Genomic DNA, 22,030 nt, shown 5'->3' with positions numbered 1-22,030 from the left:
CGATTTTTGGGCCAAAAATGAAGTATTTTTAAAATCGATTGAATGACACTTTCCTTACGTATTTTGATCTCAGGAATCCGAATCCGGAAGTAAAATCAAGCTACGAATTTTTCCCATTGAGATATCTCAATTTTTCTGCTTCAAAAAGTGGAAAATCAGCGATAACTTTTTTAATTTTATAGATAGATCAATTTAACTTGTGAATTTGGGTTCCTGTGGTCAAAATACACAAGAATAGTATATAAAATGAAATTTTTTTTTTTGGTCCAAAATCGACAAAATTCCAAGGGGTACCCCTTTGGATTTTTTCGATTTTTCGGCCAAAAATAAAGTATTTTAAAAGTCGATCGTATGACGCTTTTCTCATGTATTTTGAGCCCAGGAAGACGAATCCGTTGAGAAAATTGAGGTACGAATCTTTCCCATCCAGATATCTCAATTTTTTCGCTTCGAAATGCAAAAAATTGGCTCCACAAGTCTATCATTTCGTTAGACAGATCACTCTGGTTTGAACATTGCGGTTCAAAATCTTCATGAAATTAATTCGATGTTGAAATTTTAATTCGTATCGGTACAAAAAATCTTCATCCAATCGATCCACTAATTTTCGTCAGGATCTCCAACGGATCGCCGTTTGCATTATTCATATTCGATTTAATTTCATAACCCCGTTTACACAAATGCAATACGACTGGACCGATTGAAAGATGTATTCCAGCGCTTCCTACATCCGAATCGTAAATATATCAGCTGTACAATATGTACATATGTACGCGTATTCATACGTATATATATATATATTTCTCAACTTCGCGGAGGTACCTGGAGATTTTACGACGTCTACGGGAGAAGAACGTATCAATCATAGCGACTGTCCGACTGACAGACATAGCAGGGCATCGTTTGAGCCGAGGCTGACCTTATGGTATTGGTTCACCCGGGGCGATTTTCAGAGCTGTCCGAGCAAGTTCGTCTCGCTTGATTTTTACTCCAACACCGGGTACGTAAAACGCTAGCTTTTCGGCGCGACCGAACAAAAAATTATTATGAAAATGTCAACCGAAGAAATCAACCGTGGCCTTATATTTTCACCCAAATGCAAAATAAGAGTCAATTCAAAAATGCAGAAATCAGGGAGGCACAATTTTCGTACCGAAGGGAAAAAAAATTAGCGAAAACCACGTTCGATCGAGATCGGTCTTTCCGAATCTGACCGAAAAACGTCAGTGAAATATTCAACGCATTCGTAAACCCAACACCGCGTATCTTATGTACGCGCGCGAGCGGCCGCACATCAACCCCCTAAATCAGACGGTGGTCCCTATACAGGGAGAGCAGGAGGCGTCTCGATTTTTTTTCGAAATTTATTTCTTTCCCTTGCTCTTTCTTTTTTTTTTATTTTTATTTTTCGTTCGTATCTTTGTTTTATTTTATCCCAGAAAAACAGGACGTGCGCATGCAGATCACGTCGTTGGTATAGTCGCGCGTTGATAGCGTATCTGTGGGCGGTACGTACGTGTGGTCCTTCGTGTCCTCTCTGTCCGCCCTCCCGTCCCATCGTTCCACCCGCCACCTTCGATGCGACGCTCGCCCCTCAATTTTATCTCTTTCCGTTTCTCTTAACCGACTTACAGCGGTCCTCCTTTCACCCCTCCGACCCCTCTGTCTCTTAAATATACATAACGTGTGATTCCATCTCGCATCGCGTTTTGTACGAACGGCTCTTATTTTCGTTGTCTCCGCACTCTCCGTATGGTTTACCACGGATCTCCCCGTTTATACCCCGAGTACACCTATACCTGCGCGTGTGTATCGGCGGAAAGTGAAAAATAAGATTTGAAAAAAAAAAAAAAAAAAAAAACAACGAAACTTCGTTAAAAAGTCTGCAACGCTTCGCGAGCTGCAGCCGTTGAAAACTATTCCTGGTAATGTGAGCGCGTCCACACTTTCCGCCGTGCTACAGGATTCTCTATAACCCCTGTATCTGTACCTCTTTCTTCTTTTTCGTTTTCTTATCTCTCTTTCTCTCTCTCTCTGTTTCCTTTTTCTCCTTTCTCTTTCCGAGAGCATCCATGTGGTCCATGGTAGTCCGTAGTCACAGCTAGGGCCAGCGCAGGATCATCGCCACCCTATACTCTTGATGAAACCTTTTATTCGTACCTATAATTTTTTTCCTTTTTCTCTCTCTTCCAATGTAACGAATTATTTTCGAACATCGTTTTCGGACGATTTTCTATATTCTACGCGTCGCCCGCGCCTCGAAATCTGGACTACGTGATTCTATGGGAACGTGTGAAATTCGATTCACGTGTCACAATGCTACGTGTCATAAGCGTCGGAAATTTTTTTAAAACTGCATATACACCTACAACCGGTTTCACACGTTTTGCTCGTAGGATTTTTATTTTCTCGCCGAAGAAAAAGGGTTACGACGAAGCCCGTACTGCTACGCTGCAAAAGTGGTGGCGTTTCGAGAACCGAGTTCTACGTATAACTAGCTTCGTTGTAAACGACGGTGAATTGCGAAAAGTTCATCAATTTCGTAGACTCTGATAATCGTGGCCAACTTTTATCTACGCAGATAATCGCACCTGTCTCCTGCTCGGTATTTTTCACAAGACAATTATTCCCAGCGATTAGTTTATTGTACCGTACCTACGTACGCGTGTATGTATGTACCATATAAAAATGATGTAATGGAAATTTTTCCGCTCTTCGTGAAGCTGCCGAATATTAGGATATTTTATTTATAGATGTCGAAATTATTATGTAGCGACGACGGCCCCCCGTGGCGATTCGAAATAAAAAAAAAAAATAAAAAAATAAGAAAAAAAAACGAGGAGAAAAAAAGAGAAGAAGAAAGAATCCAGGCGTAGGAGCAGGTTGGCGCGGGTCGAAGATCGAAATTGTAGCTGGATAGGGTTATATCTGAGGTCCCACAGTGAATTTCGGTGTCAAAAAATTCGAGCGTTCGGATCAACGGAGAAAGACAAGTAACCCTATACCGCAGACGTATCAAGACGTGATGTCACGCGCGCACCTGGCGCAACTGCAGGCGCGGGTTTCGTCTTTGTAACACGATACAACTTTTTCATTCGGTTATTTATAACCGAGAATCTATGCGCGGGATAGGAGAGAATCTAATTAATTGGCTACCCACAAGATTACCTGTATATTATTGTTCTCGTCCGTTTTCTATACGTATGTATACGCGCGTATATACGTTCGAAAGGGGTAACGTTCGACTGGAGATAAACGCTGCTTTGAAAAAGAAAAAGTAAAAAAAGAAGAAAAAGAAAAGGTTTTTCCCCACTTTATTTTTTGTCTCTTCATTTCCAACGTGGAGAAAGGTTTCTTTTCTTTGTACTTAACCGTCGACGATCACGACTCCTCTCCGGAAGATACGGGTCTGAACTCGTGACTTAATTTGTGTACTCGGAAAAAACATTAAAAATAAGAAGAAAAGAAAAAGTGAAGAAAATATGAACAGAAAAAAAAAAAAACAAAAAGGAACAACATAAAATAAAGTTGAGACTCGAGGAGAAGGTACAAAAAAAAACGAAGAAGGAAAAATAGAAACGAGATGAAATAAACGAATTGGTGTGTGACCAGAACCGTGTAGAATTAGAGCCACGCGAGACATATACGCTGTCGTAAAATTAAACGGTTATAATGGTTAAGCTCGAGACGAAACGTTTACTGTCAACTTAACAAAAGAGAGACGAAAACCAAGGAGAAATATAATTTTACAGGTAAAACGCGTTTTAAATTTGCCGACAGAAAGTATACGTATATACTCGCGCTTATGTGTATCAGGAAGTGCTCGTCACCACGGGCGTTCCGAATACAGAAAATAGATGTACCGTAGACGGGATAATAACAATTATCTTTGCGATGTTCACGATTTTCACGCCTTTTATCGATCGATTCTTATCCGTGTCGTCGACGGGGACGAACGAGGTAATTTCACGTCGACGTGTGCAGTCTTGGAGTTTTTTTTTTCATCGAACGAGTTGAAACAAAGAGTAATAAAAGACGGGACCCGTAAGCTTTTGGTAGCCGTATTTTAAGAGCGATTAGGACTCCATTTGCACCAATTAAGAAGACCCGTAATTATTATACGCGTAGATTATTACGATCTCATACGGATGGATTGTATTTAAATAGCGGGGCAATTAGATGCAATATAACGAATAGAAGGTATAAAGAAAGAAAAAAACAAAAAAAAAAAACAAAAAAAAAAAAACAAAGAGGAAAACTCGGAAGGGGGAAGATAGAGAAAAAAATGAAAAAAAAAATTAAATAGTCGGGTTAGTAAAAAATAATAATAATAGAAATTTATTTTACACATGCAGCAAACACGGAACACATAATAGTAGTCGGATTTAATTTTAGTACATTATACAATCTATATTATAGACATAATTACAGATCTAATGAGCACGGCGTAGCTTAAAATTTTTTTATAATACTAATCATTACATCGGACAAGTATGAGAGAGAGAGAGGGGCTAGGACGATGTTTCCTGGAGAACGGCCGCGCTCGTTCCCGGTACGGGGATACTCGGCGGTGGTGGGGAGGAAGCGACCCCCAAATTGTGGGTCAGAGAATGACGTCTGAGGTCGCAATTTCGGCGAAATACCTTCCCGCAGGAGGCACAGTGGTAGGGTTTTATGTCCGTGTGAGTCAACAGATGAGTCTTCAGGTTGCTTCGCTGATTGAAGCTACGTGCGCATACCGGGCATTTGTGCGGCGATTCTTCCATATGCAGAATTCGGTGAACGGCGAGCGTTCGACTCTGGCAAAAACCTTTGCCGCATTCGCCGCATTTGAACGGTTTCTCTTTGCTGTGGATGTACCTGCGAACGATAGAAGAGAAAAAAAAAAAAATAGGGTTGGATATTAAATCCCCGATAAGGGGAGGAGGGGAAGATATCCCCTTGTTTCCGACGAATGAAATATGTATGTATATAATAGGGAGAATTTCTTCTTACCTGTGATCTCTGAGGTGATCCTGTCTGCGAAAAGCCTTGCCGCAAATGTCACAGCTGTAGGGACGTTCGTCCGTGTGAGTTCTTTCGTGAATCAGAAGATTGTAGCTCTTGGTGAACTGTCGGTTGCAGAATTTACAGATGAATTGTTTCTTCGGTCTGGACGCTCTGCAGGGGCGAGTCAGCCCTTGGTCCGCTGGATTGACGGTCGTAGGTTGCAGGGTAGTTTGCACCAAGTTGTTGGCCGGAGCAATCAAAGTAGCTGGAGCTTCTTCGGATATTCTTTGCAGCAGAGCGTCGTGATGTTGGACGGAAGAATTGGCGGATGAGCTTTCTTGCATCAGGACATCTTCCTCCTCGAGAAGAGCGAGGTCCTCCTCGGGATCGGTGACAAAATCTAGGTGGGAGGCGTCGTCCTCGTCCAATCCCGACGATAAAACTTGCCCCAATTGTTCAGTCTTTGCTATAGTCGACGATGAGGAAGGTGAAGCGCATGTGGTCTGCACGGACGTTGAATTTCTTAAGGAGGTATCGATGGTGTTGTTGTTGTTGTTGTTGTTGTTGTTGACGTTGTTGTTGATGTTGGACGACGTGATCGTTGCGGTGGATGAGGAGGAGGTCGTCGACGACGACGCGTTTACGGAAGTACTGGTAACGTGAAGACGATGAAGAGTAAGGTAGGTCTCGAGTGCTTGGAGATTCAAAGCGGCAGCGGCGGCGTGACCCGGCGGAAGAAGAGCCGCTCGTTGAAGAGCGGCGAGCAAAGCGCCCTGAAGACTCAGTGCGACGCTCTGGAGGGTGAGATTGGTGATTCCGTTGCTCGAGATATCGTCTTCGGTGACATCCGGAATCAGCGGAGGATCCTGGAGTTCCGATACCGAACTCTCCGGATCCGAATGCTGCTGCGGTTGAGGCGGCTGTTGCTGCTGCTGCTGCTGCTGCTGCATAGTGCCGGGGTATAATTTCGAGCCGCGTGGGTGAACAACGTCGTATATTTGGTATCAGCGATCACATAAATCAACAGCCTCGCACAATGGGCGAGCCCCGTTATCTCACCGGTGCGGTATTATCACAAAGAGGTGACACACACTGTCAACACATTTCAACGGCGCGGTTCCAAGCGGAATACAAACAAACGGGAGATGCTTGCCGGGCAGAGGCACTCGGGCGACTGGTTGGGCATCATCGGCAGGGGCAGTGTTCGTGGAGCCACCTGGTGGCAGGTATCTCAGCTCTGCGTAAGGCCCCCTGAGATCGGGGTCCAAGTGGGCCCCGTTGGTTCGCCTGCGCCCGTGTCGATCCAGGGAATCGGGATGTTGGATTCAGCTATAGCCGCCACTCTCCGGCTGAGATCGTGGCCCCCTGCGACCCGACAGCTGCTGCGAAGGTAAGCGCGATCTTAGCCCGGCTACGGGGCCCCCAACATCTTGTCTCCCGTTTCACGGCTTGGCAACACGCGCGTGCTTCTCGGCTCTCCTGCTGCACTTCGGTCCCGTGGGTACAGGGTACCCGGCGCGGGGGAGACCCACTGGCATATTCATAAGCGGTCGCTATCACGCGAGCCTCCATCAAAGGTTGGGTGGAGAGGAAGGTAGGCAGGCGGATGAATATATATATACCCGCGTGTATGGGTACGTAAGTCTTGTAGATGCCCCGGCTAGTACTCTTACCTCCGAAACTATTGATGGACGGTATCCGCGAGGGGCACCCGCCATTTGTTATTCGTGTCCAGGTGGCAGATTTATGATCGTAGTAATTGAAGCTTCCCGAGGACGGTGTAAAGGAGCTGCCATTTATTGCGAAAGCGAATCTTTCGATCTTACACACGCGTACCGAGTCGAATCGAAACCGCGAGTAGTTACACCTCAGCCAGCTTTTCGGTAATCGCGATGAGGTAGCGGTTAACGACACGCGGAACTGGTACGCTAATTTAATATACGAGGCATCGAACTACCAACGGATCTCGGATGACCGAGTGAAATTTTGAAATCCGGTCCGACCAGAAATAATCGCCACGAGGAAATAACGAGAGAGACCGACACCCCCGACCGGATATCAAGAGAAATGAAAAATCCTCGCTCGCGTTCGATCGTCCCCAAAATTTCTCAAGAACCTTCCGAAAAATGAGCCTCCGCCTTCGGTCGCTGCCGTCCCCTCGGATACACCCGGAGCCCCGGTTCCTCCGCGCGGTGGTGGTGGTGGTGGCGGTGGTGGTTCGTGGAGTAAAGCCGCAACAATTTACGACGGCAATTAATGCGCGAATGTACACCGCGCGTACAACGCGGGAACTCGAATGTATGTATATCGTCGAGTTCCCCGAGTCCGTCGAAGAATACAGGAGGGAGCGCGCGAGAGAGAGTTAAACCGCGAGGGTGGTGCCGAGGAAAGAGAGAAAAAAAAGGGAGGGTGTACGTACACGTAGGTATACGAGGAGAGAGGAGCTCTCCCGCTCTCCCGCTCTCCTCCCTTTTTTTATTTTCAACTCTTCGGCTCTCCTCTCTCTATACTTCGGGCAACTCTCTGCCCGGCCAGGCCTCGGTCAGACTAAATAATATTATAGTTGGTGTTCTCACGGTCCAAGATGCCTGCGGGCCAAATGCGCGTCCCTCCCGCGACTCGCCCACGCTGCCCGAACGGCGCACGGCGCTCACCGAGCAGCGCGACCGGCTTTGAGCCCACCGCGGTTTATACCCCGGTAAGAGAGAGAGACACCCGGGGGTCAGGGGTCACGCTTGCGCTCGCTGACCGTCACCGGGGACGGTTTCTTCTCGTTCCTCTTCTGCGCGCTTAATCACCCACTGACTGGGCCCGGTCTGCGGGACCCCGCGAGTCCAGCTCCAGCTCCGACCCAACCGTGAGGAGCGATTTATGCCGGGACCGTCCGGTATACGTCCGTCCGTCCGTACGTCCGTACGTCCGTTCATCCTTTCCTTATCCTTCGCGTTCCTTCGCTCCTTGCCCGCTCGACGCTCTCTTCTCTGCGTACGTCTGTCGTAATCCAAATATGTTTACCGTAAACATGTCCGCCGCCGCTCGACCAACCGACCGATCGACCGACCGACCAACCCGCGCTCCTCTTTGTAACGACCGTACGATCCGACGCCGCGTACGTACCGATTGTGAGCGATCGTCATCGATACCTAGGCTGATTGAACGATATTGACGCGTTGAAAAAGTTACGGAGGAGGAAGAAGACCGATAAGATTCCGAAACCGGAGAAGAATCGAATTGAAACGCTTTACTTTCGGACTAGGATATGCTTGATAAGTGAGCAGTCGATCTCCGCGGAAAGAAGACGTATCACCCAGATGTATAAAAGTCGAGGTGAGAGGTCGCCGTGTCGGGACTTCACGGTGTAGTAAATCCTCGCCGAAGAGGAAATTCGAGCGCCCGTTTTATCTCATATTCAGTTTAAAGTCTTTATCCGAGCTTCACGGTTTGACGAGGACGACGACGAGCCGGTGCGGACGAAATAAAAGCCCAAGTTTCCTCACGTCTACTCGGAATATAGATCTCTCGAAAAGGAAGAAGCTCGGTTCGCGGGAAAATTTATCGTGCCAAAGGATTAAATTTTCACTCTCGGTATACGTTTAGTGCCACCATAGGTATGTACGTACGTGAGTACGTACGACTCGTACTCTTCTTTTTCCTCTTTTTGTACTCTCCATCTTTTACTCGGTGGTAATTACCAGGCGATTCATAGACCGGGTGCATAGGTCATCGTTATCTCTATTATTTCGCTCGCTTCCGGCACCACGTATTTATACGTACATATGTTACAACACCGGTATACGTACGCACACGTGACACGTACGTACGTACGTACGTAAATACGTACGACCAGCTGCCCTTGAACTTTAATCCCGTTAGTCACCTCTAGCTTTCGCGCGCATCGCCTCGCAAAGTGGTAGCCGTGTAGAGAAAAATAACTATAATGACACTGTTTACAACCGTAAGACAAAAACGTGTAAAGTCACGAATGTGTGCGAGCAGAATACTCGCTTCTGATCGTCGCGACGAGCGACGGTGAATTATAACGCGGATAAAACAAACTCCCGATTCGCACCTGCTCAAAGATTTCCGTAAAAACTGACTCGTAGATTAAACAAAAAAAAAAAAAATAAAACTTCATTCGTAAAATACTGTAACGATCCGAGCGCATATGACGTCATTCAACGGCGTACCGGATACTCCGTCATATAACGTGGTGTGTACGGATTTAATGAGCGAAGTTATAAATTGGCGAAGCTTTGATCGATTGTATTTTATTTCGAGTTTATTTATTTATTTTTTATTTTTTTTTCGTTCCTTTGAATTTTATTGCGCGAGGCGAAGTGGTGCGGAGTCGGGGGTGTTAAACGCGGGGGATGAGACCCCCCGCCAGAGTGCGTCCCGCGGGGTGGATAATTAGGTCGCTACTAAGATCCGCTTAAGAGCGTCTTCGCCTCCGAATCGAGCGGTGCAACTTCGAGCTCCTTCGTACAAGGGCGGGTATACATATATATGGGTATATATGTATACCTTTTGCCGCTGCTGAGAGATGCAACGATGTACCTACACGTGTAGTATACATGGGTACGTATCCACGCTAGATACACGAGTATATATACACATAGATATACACGTATAAAAGAATAATCAGGCTCCGCCGAATATATAACGGACCCCTGGGGCACAGCGATGCCGAGATTGATTCGTCCAATTACACTAAGCAATCTCAGAGGTAATTCAATCGTCGCTTCTATCGTATCGACGCTAGAATACATATTGAAATAAATTCACGCACCTTGTACGCAAACACATGATATACATATGTACTACACGTAGGCTATCAGAAACGATCCGATCGTGTCCCGCGATCTCGTCGTCACGAATACGGAGGAACGAGAGAGAGGGGGCAAAAAATATGCCCGTCGTATCGCGAATCGGTCACTTCTATAATTGGTATATCTGGTGATCAGGTGGGCAATTATATGATCTCGCTGTGGGTCACGTGGGGCACGATTCGAAATCTGGCGAAGTGGCGCGCGATAGGCTTTGATATGCCAACCACTGGGAATTCTATGACGTGTTGGATTACAACGAGCCCGATAACAAATGACGTGCGCCCGGTTAATCCCATTACAACGCGTTATACCGTACCAAAGAGAAGAGAGGAGATGCTGTATACGGTACGGTGCATCCGATCCGAGACGCGCTCGCCGTTGCTCCCGATGCTCCCGCCGCCGTTGCTCCCGCTGTTGATGCTGCAAAAGGCGAGCGATCACCCCCCGTGGTTTCTCACATTGCCTCACCCCCCCTGCGCCTTCCTTCCCCCCTTTTACCACCGCGAGAAACACACGCCGTGTAACCAACGATTATTTGTTTCAACGCCAATTCCGGATCGTTCGGATCATTTATAACCACCGATCAAACCGCTGCGTACCGTCTACACTACCGATCGAATTTATAATGGATTTGGAATTTATTCCAGAAACTGGCGCCACGCATTCCGATCGAACAAAAAAATCTTTTCTTTGGCATCCGAAATCCGTTTTCTAACTTTGGCATTTCGCGACACACCCCTGACGTGCGAATATCCTCGGTGTCTGTTTTAGAAAATGATGAGAAGTTTTCTCAGTGTTTCGTAAAAGACAAAGTGAAGCGGCGCAGAGGCGAACCCCCGGGCGCCACGGACCGTACGCGTATATTTTTATCCCCCGATAAAATATAGGCCTTTTTTCGTTGAATTGTTTTTTTTTTTTTTTTTTTTTTTCTCTAGTTTTGAACCGACACCGTTCCCTCTGTTTTTTCCGACCGTGACGACGGTCAAAAAGTCTTGTTTTATTCATCGGTCAACCCCGCAGTAGGCGTACTCCGCGTACAACAATCTTATATACGATATAAATGTGATACTTTCAGCACCGCGTAGAAAACACGAAAGACGGGGCTCCTCGTCCTTGTAAATAATGCATGACGTTTTTTTTTTTTTTTCTTTTATACCTTTTCTATTTTACCTACGAGTGTAACTGGAGCCCCTCCGTGACGATGGTGGCTGAGAGGTATACCGTTGTAAAATAGTCTACAAGGAGATCTTCGCCTAGAGGATCTTCCGGGGCCCGTATAAAAGAAAATGTAACAACGGGAGGCGACGCGTGATTCCATTAGTCAGTTACGCGCTGCCTCCCCCGTCACCACCGACCTGACGAGATAAACTCAAGTCCCGTTCACGCCTTCGATTTTCTCTCTTCTTTCTTTCTCCGTAGTAGAGAGAAAAAAAAAAAAAAAAAAAAAAAGATGGCGATCGTTCGTACTTGAGGCGAATATGGTACACGTCCTTTTTTGCGCGAAAATGCATGTAGACTGGCGAGAGGAAATCTAAAAACGAGATGAAAGTTGCTACCGCATTTTTTGCTCGAGGGTAACAACGCATGTATACCATTATTTTAACCGAGAGTTAAATGAGCTGTAACGATTTACGGTGATCTAGGATGATTAGAGGACCGAAATGACGACCGATAATTTCGAGCATCCGGTCGTAAGGTGTCAGCGCGAGCCCGCGGTGAGTGTAGAGTGTTTCGTTTTTATTTTATCTCATTTTACTTTTCTTCCATCCGTGGTTAGAAATTAGTAGAAAATTTTCTAATGAGAAGTAGAAAGCCCCACGTACCTCGGAACGCTGCGTGGATACGAATGTGATAATTTTTAAAACTAATTGCGAGAAAGAGAAAAAAGGACGAAGCGTCGTAACGGTGGGATCACATCGAACACGAGAAAATTGAATATTAAATTTCTGTACGAGGTACCGAGTTCGAGAAGCTCCGACCGTCGGGGTAATTTATCTAAATTTTTTACACGCTTGCAAAAAAATTAATATCATTCACTCGGCCGTTAACGCTGTCTTGCGCTTGATAAAAAAGAAAAAGTAAGTAAAAAAAAAAAATACGACGGAACTTCTAGTAGCCAATTTGTACACCTGTTTGACGCGGATTCGAAGCTGAAGTAAGTTGTTAATAATTTTTTCACATACCTACATTGCGGAAAAATATTCTAACCCCGCGGATATACGTGAGAAACTTCCTGTAGGAGTTTTAACCCGGTAATGAAATTCAGCGAATATTACATGTGTTTATTTTGTGGAATAAAACGACGCGGATTCATTTCTTCTATTTTTTTTTTCTTCTTTCTTCTTACACGCGGTGGGACGAATCGACGTGCGCAGGGGAAAGAAACTTTTACGGACGGTGTTAACAGTTTTTTTTTTGTTGATATCAGTTTCCGTGTTTACGGTAATAAATCGTATCGTACGATCGGAAATCGTACGTAAAGGTAAACCGAGGTGTCACCGTTTGCATCGGAGGTACGGCGTTCGTAAGCTCCCGAAGCACAGTTAACCGGCGATATATACGAAGGCGCAAAAAGAAGTATAAACCCATCTTTAAGAGGCAAGAAAGCTGGCGGGGGGTCCCACCGGGTTCTCCTTCCTCTTTTTAAAGTAAGGACGCCTGTCACCGATAGTGATTTGTAGAGTATATTTGCATTTTAGATTTGGACTGCCGCGCGGCCGGGGCGTCTCAAGGCATCTTTGAGGCGTCTTCGGGCGTCTTGGGGCGTCTCCACCCCGCGCGCTCCTTCGATTTCTGCTTTTCCTTTTTTCTCTTCCCTCCTTTTTTTTTCTTCCCCACTCCCTCTCCCCGAAAACCCTACGGGCTGGTATCGCACGATAACCGGGCGTACGGGGGGGGGAACCAGTTGCGGGGGAGTTCGGAGCTCGGAAGACCACGAAGGAATGACATTATTCATATCGCATTCCCTACGCCGACGTTGGTTATACTTTCATGGTTTTCTGGTGGCGAACGGGCGCGCGGCGATGACGCTGATGGCCGGCCGGCCGGCCACGGCGACGTCGGTTGCGCGCCCGTCGTTTGCCGCGGCGACCGACGATTGTGATAGTTCTTACGGTTGATGGTGCTGGCGGTAGACCGTCGGGGCCTTGTTTATGCGCGTTTAAAGAATGATTAGGCGGCAGCGTCGCGACGGGGGGCGTCTTCTCCGTCTCGCTCTTTCTCCTCTCGGAAACGCGCGTCGCTCCTCGGTTCCTCGCCTGACTCCCGGCTCCGCTGGCCCCCTTCGTTCCGTACCTCGGAGACTCCCATATACCACGGCGCGGTATACGCGGTATATAAGGTACCTTTACCCGATGACGCTCTGGCCCCGGGTGGCTCCAGTTAGCAACACCGCTTACCACCGTTCTACCTACTTCTTCGCCGCTCTTCTCTGTTATTATTCTTATTATTATTAATTTTAGACTTTTTTTTTCTCATACCAGCACCGGTAGTTATTCCGAGCTTTTACTGCTGTGAGAAACCTGGAAGCGGACTCGCGGATAAATACGGCTATACGGTAGAGAGTTGAGCAGAAATACTCACTAGCTGTATAATATCTGTATGTACGTACTTTATGTGTATATATACACACTTATATATGTATAAACTCGAAAACGTATTTACGCGGCAGTCGGCTACGGAGGATGCGAAACGTTGCCCGGAGGCTCCGCTGCAGCCATGGAATATTCGAATTACTGCCACGATGACTTCTTCTTCCCTCTTCTTTGGCTTTTTTCTCCTTTGGGAAACAATAAATATATCGTGCGGTGGTCGGTTCGCGTTTCACCGCACCTTTTACCGTAGTAATTAATATAGATGCGCTCGGAATCGCTAGACCGAAACGATCCCTCCGATCGTCCGGGTAAATTGCATATTTTATAAACATGTAAATCGGTGACAAAGCGCGCACGATCATCGCGATCGATCGATCGGTCGTTAGATCGTTTATACAAGAGTTACCCACCTGCAGCGGGCGTATATCGCCGTTTGTTGTCCGTTGGGCTCGGTGCTAACGAGACAAAGTGTGGTAAGGTATATATGTATATATACGGTATGTATCATAAATGATCATATGGGTGGAACCTATAGACCCACATGTCCGATGCTATAAAAGCGCCAGTCGTGAAATGTGCCTTGTCATTGGGCACAACAGCCACCGCGAGATACTCGAAAACTTTACGAGCGCACGAGCTAGCCGTACAGCCGTGCGGATGGGGGACTGTTATAACAGTCAAATCTCAATTTGAATATCCCCGATATTTCATTTGTCCGTTTTATAAAACAGAGAAACCATTCACGAAGCTGCGAGGGCTACCAATTCCCGAAGCGGTATAAAAGGAACGAAAAAATTCGAGGGAAAAAGAAACGTAAGAACGAGGAACCAATTCGGCCGTATATCAATCCGCGAGACTTGTTATTTAGGAAATATTTAAATACAAACTGTTGTGTTCTCGGTTTAACAGGTACCACTACGCAGTGACTTTTGAAAAGAATATCTAATCGTGAAAATACTTTTACGATCTCCCGATCTTTTCTTCCTTTTACAATCTTCTATACTGTTCTCCTCCCGTGCGGACAGCTCGGCTTTTCTCTTTTACATATATTCACCTTCATCGCGCCTCTCTTATTCGCGGTCGAATATCGCTACGATCGTTGGTGGCTCTCGGTCCCGACCTTTCGCTCTTATCGGAACAGTCGGACGGCTCGCATCGTATCCGATAATGAAACGTTGACTCCTCGCGATCCTCGTGGTGCCGAGGAAGCGAATACGACGGCGACGTACATAGCTGGAAAAGGACGATCGGGAACAGGGTGGTAGTTAGGGATGAGCCAGGCGATGGTAGTCCGAACTGCAGGAGGCGGACCCGACGAAGACGAAGACGCGAAGAAGAATCAGAAGAAGCGGACGAAGCAGACGAAGAAGAAGGAGTTCGATTCGTCGTGCATTCCTACGCGGCGAGTCCGTTGAATGACAGATCGATAATTGATCATTATTATCGTATGACTGGGCCCATTGTCGTGAAGTCCCCTCACCCCTCACCCCTCCCCCGCACCGCTAACCCCTTCGGTGGAAACGGAGCGTCTTGAAAATCTTGTACAGGGCCGCACCCTGTCGCGGGAGGACCCAACGGGTCAAAGTTCAACGTTGCGGCGCGGACACCCGCTGCGTGTCGCTAGGGTCTCTCTGCGTCTTCGACGAACGACGAACCACCCGTCCCTCTGTATCTAAGACCCGACGTTCCTCTTACTCCATATAAAGCCCGTTTCCAACGGTCATCGTTTAACGGGATCAAATAATAATATTATCTCATTCGTTTTGGTTTGGGAAAATTTCTGTTCGCGTGGGTGGACCGTCGATAATCACCGGACGAAAAGAAGAAAAAAAGAGAGAGAAGAAAAGAGAGAAAAAAAACAGAAATGGTACAGTTACCGTTTACCCGGTTAATTTGGTTGGGTAACGTCGTAAGGTATGTACATCGAAATGGCAATATTAGTAACACGAACGTCCATTTCTTTGGACTCGTTAAGTGGCTGGTGTCACGGTATAGCAGCTGTACGGATGGGATATTCGGATGAAAGTTTACGCCGTACGTGAAATAGAGAGGAACGCGCGGCAACGGCAGCAGTTGGAACGACGCGTTCGATAATTGACCGAAGCCGGGACTCTCGTTTTTGAGTCTTTCTTCGGTAAGATATGCGAGCGTTATTATATTGACTCTCGAAGGGACTGAGGACTCCTCTTATTTTCTTTCGCAATAAAAACGAACGGCGATCCACACGTCCGCCGTACGAGACGGTCTTAAAAGATTTCCACCGAGCACGGGTATCGGTCACTCGAGTCGGTTCTCGATTTTTGTGGCGGTTTGTGTTTTGTATAAATAAATAAATAAATAAATAAAAATGAATATGTTCGGTGTACGTATGAAATATACAGAGATAGGACGGGGTCTCAGTTAGGATAGTCGTTTGAACATTGAGTCACGGGACGTATTGCTCTGTCACCCACCGCTCGCCGATCTATTAGTTATGAATATGTTGGGAATACCACGGAATATGTTCGGATACGAGAGCTCGTGGCGGTACACGCCCGACCCACTACGTTCCCCAAAAAAGATAATATTTATACACCGTGTAGTTTAGATGCTTCGCGTGACCACTTTGGGTACAAGAAACATTGTCAGATGAGCTTGCGTCGTGAGACGAATAGAAGGGACTTTGGTATTATATAGCCGGCTCGTGGGGGAATGCGGTGCGGGCTACCAATCTACCTATAAAGTATGCGTAAAATATATTCATTCCCGACGAGTCTCTCCGTTTGACCCATAAAACTAGATGGAACGCGTAGAAATAAAAATTGCGCTGAAATTCGTCGCGTTACCCGGTAAGTCTGGCGACGCCGCTCGATGAGTTGAAAATATGAAAAAGTGAAAAAAACAAGAAATGAATCGACGGAATAACACGCGATTACGGTCGCCATATTGTTTTCCGATCCTGTTAGTCGAAAGTCAACCGCGAGGTCGCACCGCGGGGTCAACGCTAGACATTGCTCGTAAGTCAAGTCGCTCTTATACATATACATATATATGTATATACGTACACGAGTCGATCGTAAAGGGGGTCGTCGCTTGTACCTCAAGGTAAGAAGCTGAAAGAAGTATCTGTCGATGCGATGCGGCAGCGGCAACGGTAACAGGGTCGATACCGGGTTATACATACATATACGTATACCCACGATCTCGCGGTGGGCCGAAGGACTCCTTCTTATAAGCACCTCGGCGTACTATTCTGGTCTGACAGCGACGCCCGAGGAGAAAATTGAAGAATGGGCAATCAACGGTTGACACGCGGTGGGAAACGATCGAGCTTCTTGCTCCTTTGCCTTCGGGATATTGGCTACTAATTCGCCAGTCCGTAAACCATAATAAATTCTTCCAAAGTCCGTAGAGTCGAGGATTAACCGTGACTTACTGCCGAAGAGATATTTAATATTTCACACCGGCCAGCGAGAACAAACTGCACCTCGATATCGGACTACGTGCAAATTTTTGGAAAACGTCGAAGGATCGAGCCGCATTTTTGGAACATCGAGACCGCGTCTCGTTGTTCTGGAAGCGTCGCGGTCGGAGTTGACGCGACGACGTCTCGTTGGCAGGATCGAGTGTGCGCCCGGTTTATCGAAGCTTTGATATTTTCGGGAGGGCGATCGGAGGGATACCGAAGGGTTCGTAGGGCTGGAGAATCGGGCGCGGGCGTCGGCACGGTGGACGATGGTGCGGAGGAGCGACGGGTACGGGTTGCCATTAAGCAGACCCCCTGCTGTGTCGCCTGCGGCAGCTCTTCACAAAAAACTGTAATTGGAAATACTTTTCCTCCTTTTTTCCTGAAATAATTTATGAATCTCCGGTACCGTATAGTGCAGCCGCGCGGCCCCCGAGCGCCACTCCTCGTACGGAAAGCCTCCCTGAGATTTCTTATACTCGTTCCTCCTTTTTCTTTCTTTTTTCTTTCCTCTTCCTTTTTCTTTTTCTATATTTTTTATTTATTAGTTTTTTAACTTTTGATTTTTAACCGTCCTTTTTTATTTTCCACTTCGCTCTCCGCTCCACTCCGCGCGGCGAAGCGCGACCCCCGCTGCGCCGGGGTGGAGGTGAACCCCTTCTAGTTTCTTGATTCGGGTCCACCGTGACCCTCCGAGGATCCTCGGGCCCCGAGCAGCACGCTTCGACGCCGTTATCAATTTGCGTGATTCTCATGATTTATAATGAAGACGCCATGAGTGGCTGCTCGTCAGAAGTCCGCGACGCTCTCCCCAAACGCTGGCCAATCACCGACTCGCTTGTAGTAATTATAAAAAACCCGCCACCCAGAAAGTCGACGTAGGAATATACGAGAGATTGCGCCGATACGGACGCCTCGATCTTTTTTCCCTTTTCTTCTTTGTTTTTTTTTCGTTTTTTTTTTTTCTTTCATCTCTGCCTTAAAACATCCAACGTATCAATTGACAGCTCTTATACTTACTCGCGAGATTCCTTCACTCCTGATTCCTCCCGACGATAATCACCTTCAACAACAGCTAGGCCCTGTATTGAACCGACCGACGCCTTATTATTATCATTATCATCATCCGGCTACCAGCTTGCCCGTCACCCGCGGTACTTTATTCATTAACAATTTTTTTACGTGTCATGTAACCGATCACGACGCCGACGAGGTAATTATTACCGCTACGGTCTACGGCTATATCCACATCTCGTGCCTGTACGGATGCCAAAGATGATTTTTTTTTTTTTTTCCATCGGATATCCGGTGCATCGAGTCGCGCGTTTAACGTTAGTGACGTTTATACGAAAGTGAGTGGGTAGCGGAGTACTCGACCAGCGTGTGATAAATACCGGCGTGCGTATATACGTATGTATGAATGGTATTTTATATCGGTGAGGAGGTTGAAGTGAGTCGCCCGATCCTCGCGATGGTCATTGATTCGTTGACGAAGTAGCGCGCGCGGTCAGGGGTTAAGGTCTTAAAATATATCCCGACCGCAGAGCTTTTGTTGGAAACGGTAGTCTACACCGTCACCTTCGTAATCCAACAAAAAGTATAATATCCGCCGAACGGTCGGGACTCCGGCTCATCCGTTGGGGTTAACGGGGGTCGCACCTCGAGAAAAGGCCGGAGCCTCCAGTACTGTCTTTGGCTTCGACGAGAGATGCGACGCGTATATTATACCTGTACGAGCGCTAGGTGGCTGACGCACCACGCGCGGCATCCTCCGTGCGTCTTTTCAAGTTGTCACTTATTAATTCTTTCATTCTCTCTCGGAACGAGCAAATGAATAGCGACCAGCGGTTCGGTCTCTAGGAATTTTTTGGTGAGAGACAGTAGGGAGGGCGGACAGGCGGATCACAGTCGGCTTCGAAGAGGGAGAGAACGCGCGGAGGTCAAAGGATCGCGCGCTACCTGAGGAGGAGCTTCCATTTCATCTACCGATGGATACGCTCGCTGCTGCGGACGGACGGACGGACGGACGGACGGACCCATTTTCGTTCGTGTCCGGGTCCTCGTCGTCGGGCGTCCTCAGACGATTAATAATTTGTAGGGTAGCGATGGCTCTCGGAGAAAACCACAAATTTCCTAGTCCTGGTAAGGTGGTTATAAGGTACGGTCGTCAAATTCGATACAGAATGTGGTTCGGGGCCCCGGAGCTACGGGCCTTATGCCCGTGTATCGGGGACCCCCCGCCGATCGGGGCGAAGGATCTCGAGGGGCGGAGCACCCGAGGAGACAGGACCGCTCCTCGTTTATGTAGCGGCTCCTTGCGCAAGGATCACTCCCGCACGATATACGGTGTATACGTGTGTGTATACGTATATTCGTAATGCAACGCGGTAGGATATTATTGCCGCTGAGTTAGAGTCGATTGTGTTAGACGTCGACGAAACTTGTAGGATTCGTTTAATGCCGTCGTCCTCGCAATCGATTGGCTAATAATCGCTATTTCGCGTACAATCGTGATGTCCCAATTCGCGAAATGTCATTGTGATTAGATTTCATCCTACGAGTCAAGAGACGTGAAGAAGATTGAATAAGAGCTGAGCGCGTCGTATACTTTTGGGACTTTATATAAAAGCTCGAACATTGAATATGGGTCATTCCACGTCAAAACGAAGACGTTTGAACGTAGTGATCTCCAATTTTCTCTAAAAATTTGTTGGACATTTCATCGTTTTCTTGAGAAAAAAATCCAACATCGGAGGTGTACTTTTTCCAAAAATCGATTTTTGGTATTCTTCATCAGTTACGCCAAAAATGCAATCACATTTTTTCTGGAAAGTTTGTCTCAAACTGAACATTTTATGTTCAATGATTTTTTGCTTTTGGCTGTGGGTTCTAGTTGAGAAGAACAATGTTCGAAAAAATTTTCAAATACAATCGGAGACCAGTAGATTCAAACGTCTTCGTTTTGACGTGGAATGCCCGATGTACAGTCGAAGTTATTATCGGCGTGAAATGACCGCGCGCGGTTTGATATTTAATTATTATTTTTGTCAAGGTGGAAAGATGAGGGGGTCCCGCGGTATGATTGCAGTGGCTGGACTCGGTCTGACCCTTTGTGACCCAAACTTTTGCCCAACCTAGATAAATGATGGTTCTCCTGGAATAATCACTGTGCGGAGAAGCCGAATCCGGTATATTTATACCTATAATACGGGTGTGTAGGTATACCTCTATGTGGGCATAAAGCAGTTTGCGGTTGGCGGAGGCAAAAGACAATTTTACGCAGCGGGATGCCCACGGTGGCTTTGGCCCGCTTTTCGGTTTCATCCTTTTTATTTTAAGAACTTGGCGTTGTTGTTGTCTTTTTTTTTTTGTTGCTTTACTTCCTTTTTTTGTTTTCTTTTTTTTTCTTTTTTTTCTCTTTATTCCTTACCTCGAAAATTGACAGCCAGAGCATCCGTCAGACGCGCGACGGTCCGAAAGATCCATTAACCACGGGCTGAGCCGGGTAACGGGGTCCGCTATGTAAATCAGGGACGTAATTGGCACCAAACGAAAAAGCTAATTACTGAATTTCGGAGCCGAGCCCTTCTTTCGGTACCGGCCTAGCCTAGATGAGACCATCAACGCACAGCGGGGAATCGCGACAGCCTCGTCTCCTTCCACGACCCGAGCCCCAAGGACCCATATTACTCACCTACTTTTGACTCTTGGCGTTTACTCGCGCAGGTATCGGTGTATACGTAGCCCACCTTCCTATATTACCATCCTAATTCATAAGCCGTCATGCGTTTTATGGCGCTGGCATTAAATTCAGATTCCATCCTTCGGGACCGGTGGATGTGGTTCGTGTTAATTATTGCCGTGACAGTACTCTTAAGTTTATACGTACCCGAAAGTGAGGATTTATACAACCCGAGCAAAGCTCCGAATCAGAATCAACCGCTCGCTTTCGTTAATTCCTCATTATTCTTTATTGTTAAAAAACTTTCCTCGCGAAACTCTCCACGCATTTCTGCGAAGGGAACAGCGGCGATAGGGTGAGGTGTATCCGTGTACGCTTCGGCCCCACCCCCCCTAGCCCCCATCGAAGTTGGAATCGTTAAAGTCGTCTTACCCGCGGGGCTAACAAACTGCCTCCGTCTAGGAGCGATCGTTACGGTTTCACGGAGGCTATACGCCGTAAAAAAGAAAATTTTCAAAATTTGCGGCCGTCCCGTGAGATTCGGAAGGCAACGTAAAATTTCGTTCGACGACTTCCAAGGGCGTTATTATCCCCCGGACTCGCGTACCGCAGGTATAGAAAAGGGATAGGGATCATCGGAGTCGCTGCGATTCGGGCAACGTGGAAAATAAGAGGACGAAGAGGGACATCGTCTCGGTTTCGAGGAGCGAAGTAATTCCCAAGGTCTCGCAGCGCCGTTTCTGATTTGTTCTAGCTCCTCTGGAGAGATGAAAGCCGCTGGCTGCCACGCAGAGACAATGTGGAGACAAAACGGACCACTTATAGAACTTTTATGAGGATTCTCCACGCTCTCACCTCGATATTATTGTTATTATATATCGTCGGTCACCTCCGCGAGTCACCACCTTTATTCCTTGCGGTGAGGACGCGTGAGCCGCGCTCTCTAAGTTAACCGGAGTCACAATTCTTAGCGTCTCACTTCTTCCCAGAAACAATCCGTTATACAAGTCCTGGCCGGCCTGTACACCTTTCCTTTTATCTCATTTTTTTCCTACCTTTCTTTTTTCCCCTTATTTCTCTCTCTCTCTCTCTCTCTCCTCACCCATCGCCGCTTTCTTTCACGTGAATGGCGAACGTAAAAATGGTTTCGAGTTCCCACGTGGCGAAGTCAATGGGAGGACGTATAAAACGTATCGGGGAATCGTAGCGGTTGCACAGGTACGGGGGTAGTCGCGATGATCCGAAGGTTTCAGCGGTACCAGAAGGAATACGGTTTACCGCGCGATTCCAACTTGGCCGCAGTTTGGCTCCGAAAGAGACGAGAGAGAATAAGAAGAGGAAAGGATTCGTCGCGCGTCGCGGTTTTCAACGGAGCCAATTATTAGACGCGACCCACCCGGGTCCTCCTACTCCCTCTGGTGGCCCACGAACACCCCGTGAACCCCGCGGGTGTTATAACGAACGAAATACACAAAGGACGCTGAAGTGAATG

At 47.0% G+C, this 22,030-nt stretch overlaps 2 protein-coding genes across 2 annotated transcripts in view; one reads left to right on the top strand and one right to left on the bottom strand.

The window, feature by feature from the left end:
• Nucleotides 1-4,352: 4,352 nt before the first annotated feature.
• LOC105692584 (protein sister of odd and bowel) lies at nucleotides 4,353-6,289 on the bottom strand. Its single transcript, XM_020856239.2, has 2 exons — nucleotides 4,996-6,289; nucleotides 4,353-4,860 (listed from the first exon to the last, which is right to left on the bottom strand). Exons 1-2 carry the CDS (start codon nucleotides 5,937-5,939, stop codon nucleotides 4,512-4,514), a joined length of 1,293 nt encoding a protein of 430 aa, XP_020711898.2. The 5' UTR covers nucleotides 5,940-6,289; the 3' UTR covers nucleotides 4,353-4,511.
• LOC125500585 overlaps nucleotides 6,135-22,030 on the top strand; it is a 34,001-nt gene continuing 18,105 nt past the window's right edge. The window contains exon 1 of the mRNA XM_048653761.1: nucleotides 6,135-6,379. Coding sequence (XP_048509718.1) covers nucleotides 6,135-6,379 — 245 coding nt within the window. The remainder of the gene's footprint in view (nucleotides 6,380-22,030) is intronic.

This window comes from Athalia rosae, chromosome 4 (assembly GCF_917208135.1).
Source record: "Athalia rosae chromosome 4, iyAthRosa1.1, whole genome shotgun sequence".
Taxonomy (NCBI): domain Eukaryota; kingdom Metazoa; phylum Arthropoda; class Insecta; order Hymenoptera; family Athaliidae; genus Athalia; species Athalia rosae.
This window is presented reverse-complemented; position numbering and strand designations above follow the sequence as displayed.